Here is a 1,476-nt window from a genome sequence, read left to right on the forward strand (position 1 = left end):
TATAAAAACAGCTAGCCGTAAATTCCCCTCATATACAGGTATTATATATCATACAAAAAAATCATACTATATCAAATCTAACCCTAATTCAATTAATCGATCATAAAAGGCCAAACAATCCAACAAAACCAAGTAACACAAGCCAAACAATATGAACCAACAATAACGCTTGACCCGTAACGGGAGCAGAACCTCCGTTACCCACTTCACATATCCCTGATTTCACAACACGCACACCAGCACATTGCGCGTCTGGACAACCACACCAGTACGTAACGCCGTTAACTCCACAAACCGGGTCGGGTCGGAAGCAGTTAACGGTACAGGAATTCGTTTGAGACGACGTCGTTGTGGGACAAATGTCTTGGTTAACCTGATCGGACGGTAAAAGTAACGGAATTATTTCATCTGAACGGACGGTAAAAGGGAAATAAACGACGGTAAAAAGCAAGAACATGCCGGTAAGAAATTTCATGGTTGTTTTTTGTTTTGGGCGAGCCTTTCTTGGAATGGAGAAGAAAAGCTCGCCTTTTTTGTGAAGGAGGACTAGTTGAAGGAATAGAAAACCCTAAGTATTGGAATTTGGGGATTTCCGGTGATCAAAGGAAAGTATATTTTTTGAAAAGAGAGATGAATGTGATTTTTGCTTTATTGTTATGACTTCCGTCAAATACGAAGTCTCTAGTGGTTGAAAATATGTAGATATGATTGGTTAGTATCCTACCTGTACGTGGACCTACCACCTTTTGTGGTGGAAGGGGTAAATCTATGTGAGTCCACTAATATGTAAAAGTTTATTTTTAGAAATTCGAATTAAGGGTAAATTTGTTTTATTTTATCGTTGAGAAACAAATTTGAATTAATTTATTAAAAAGGCATATTTTGAGACCATATTATGGGATGACAAATTTTGTTTTATTTTTCGTAGTTAATTGGCATTTTTGGCTCTTTTCATTTTTAATCAAAAGTATTGGATTGAGCTTTGAGAATGAAATTATTTTTGTCAAGACATGCTTTACCTTCATATTGAGATTTTTCGATGCAAGTCGAATTACTCAAGTATCAAAAGGGTACAACAACAAGAAGATATTCAGTGTAATCTCACAAGTATGGTTTAGGGAGGGTAAAGCGTACGCAGACTTTACCCCTATCTTGAGAGATAGAGAGGTTGTTTCTGACGGACGCTCAGCTCAAGAAGAGGTATTCCAAAGAAGATCAGACAAGAAATAACAAAATTTAAAAGTCATGACCAAAAAAATAGAAAGCATGACAAAGCATTACGAAGAAAATGAGCAGTAACTACAACAAGCTAATACGATAATCGAATACTATAACAGATCAAGTATGAAAAGGGTAACTGGGTAAAAATTCAAAGCGATAAAAATTCAAAAAAGAAGGTGGACCTAACCCATCTAAAGTTAATATTCGTCTAATTTTCTTGTGCTTTATTCTTTGTTTTTTCTTCTTTTCATACCG

At 35.8% G+C, this 1,476-nt stretch overlaps 1 protein-coding gene across 1 annotated transcript; it reads right to left on the minus strand.

The window, feature by feature from the left end:
* Nucleotides 1-675, minus strand: LOC132632202 (uncharacterized). Its single transcript, XM_060348038.1, has one exon. The coding sequence runs from the start codon at nt 473-475 to the stop codon at nt 101-103; it is 375 nt and encodes a 124-aa protein (XP_060204021.1). The 5' UTR covers nt 476-675; the 3' UTR covers nt 1-100.
* Between the last annotated feature and the right edge of the window lie 801 nt (nt 676-1,476).

Source organism: Lycium barbarum, chromosome 3, assembly GCF_019175385.1.
Source record: "Lycium barbarum isolate Lr01 chromosome 3, ASM1917538v2, whole genome shotgun sequence".
NCBI classification, from domain to species: Eukaryota; Viridiplantae; Streptophyta; class Magnoliopsida; order Solanales; family Solanaceae; genus Lycium; species Lycium barbarum.

Coding starts and splice junctions, on each gene's coding strand:
- LOC132632202 (XM_060348038.1), bottom strand. CDS start 475: ATGAAATTTCTTACCGGCATGTTCTTGCTTTTTACCGTCGTTTATTTC.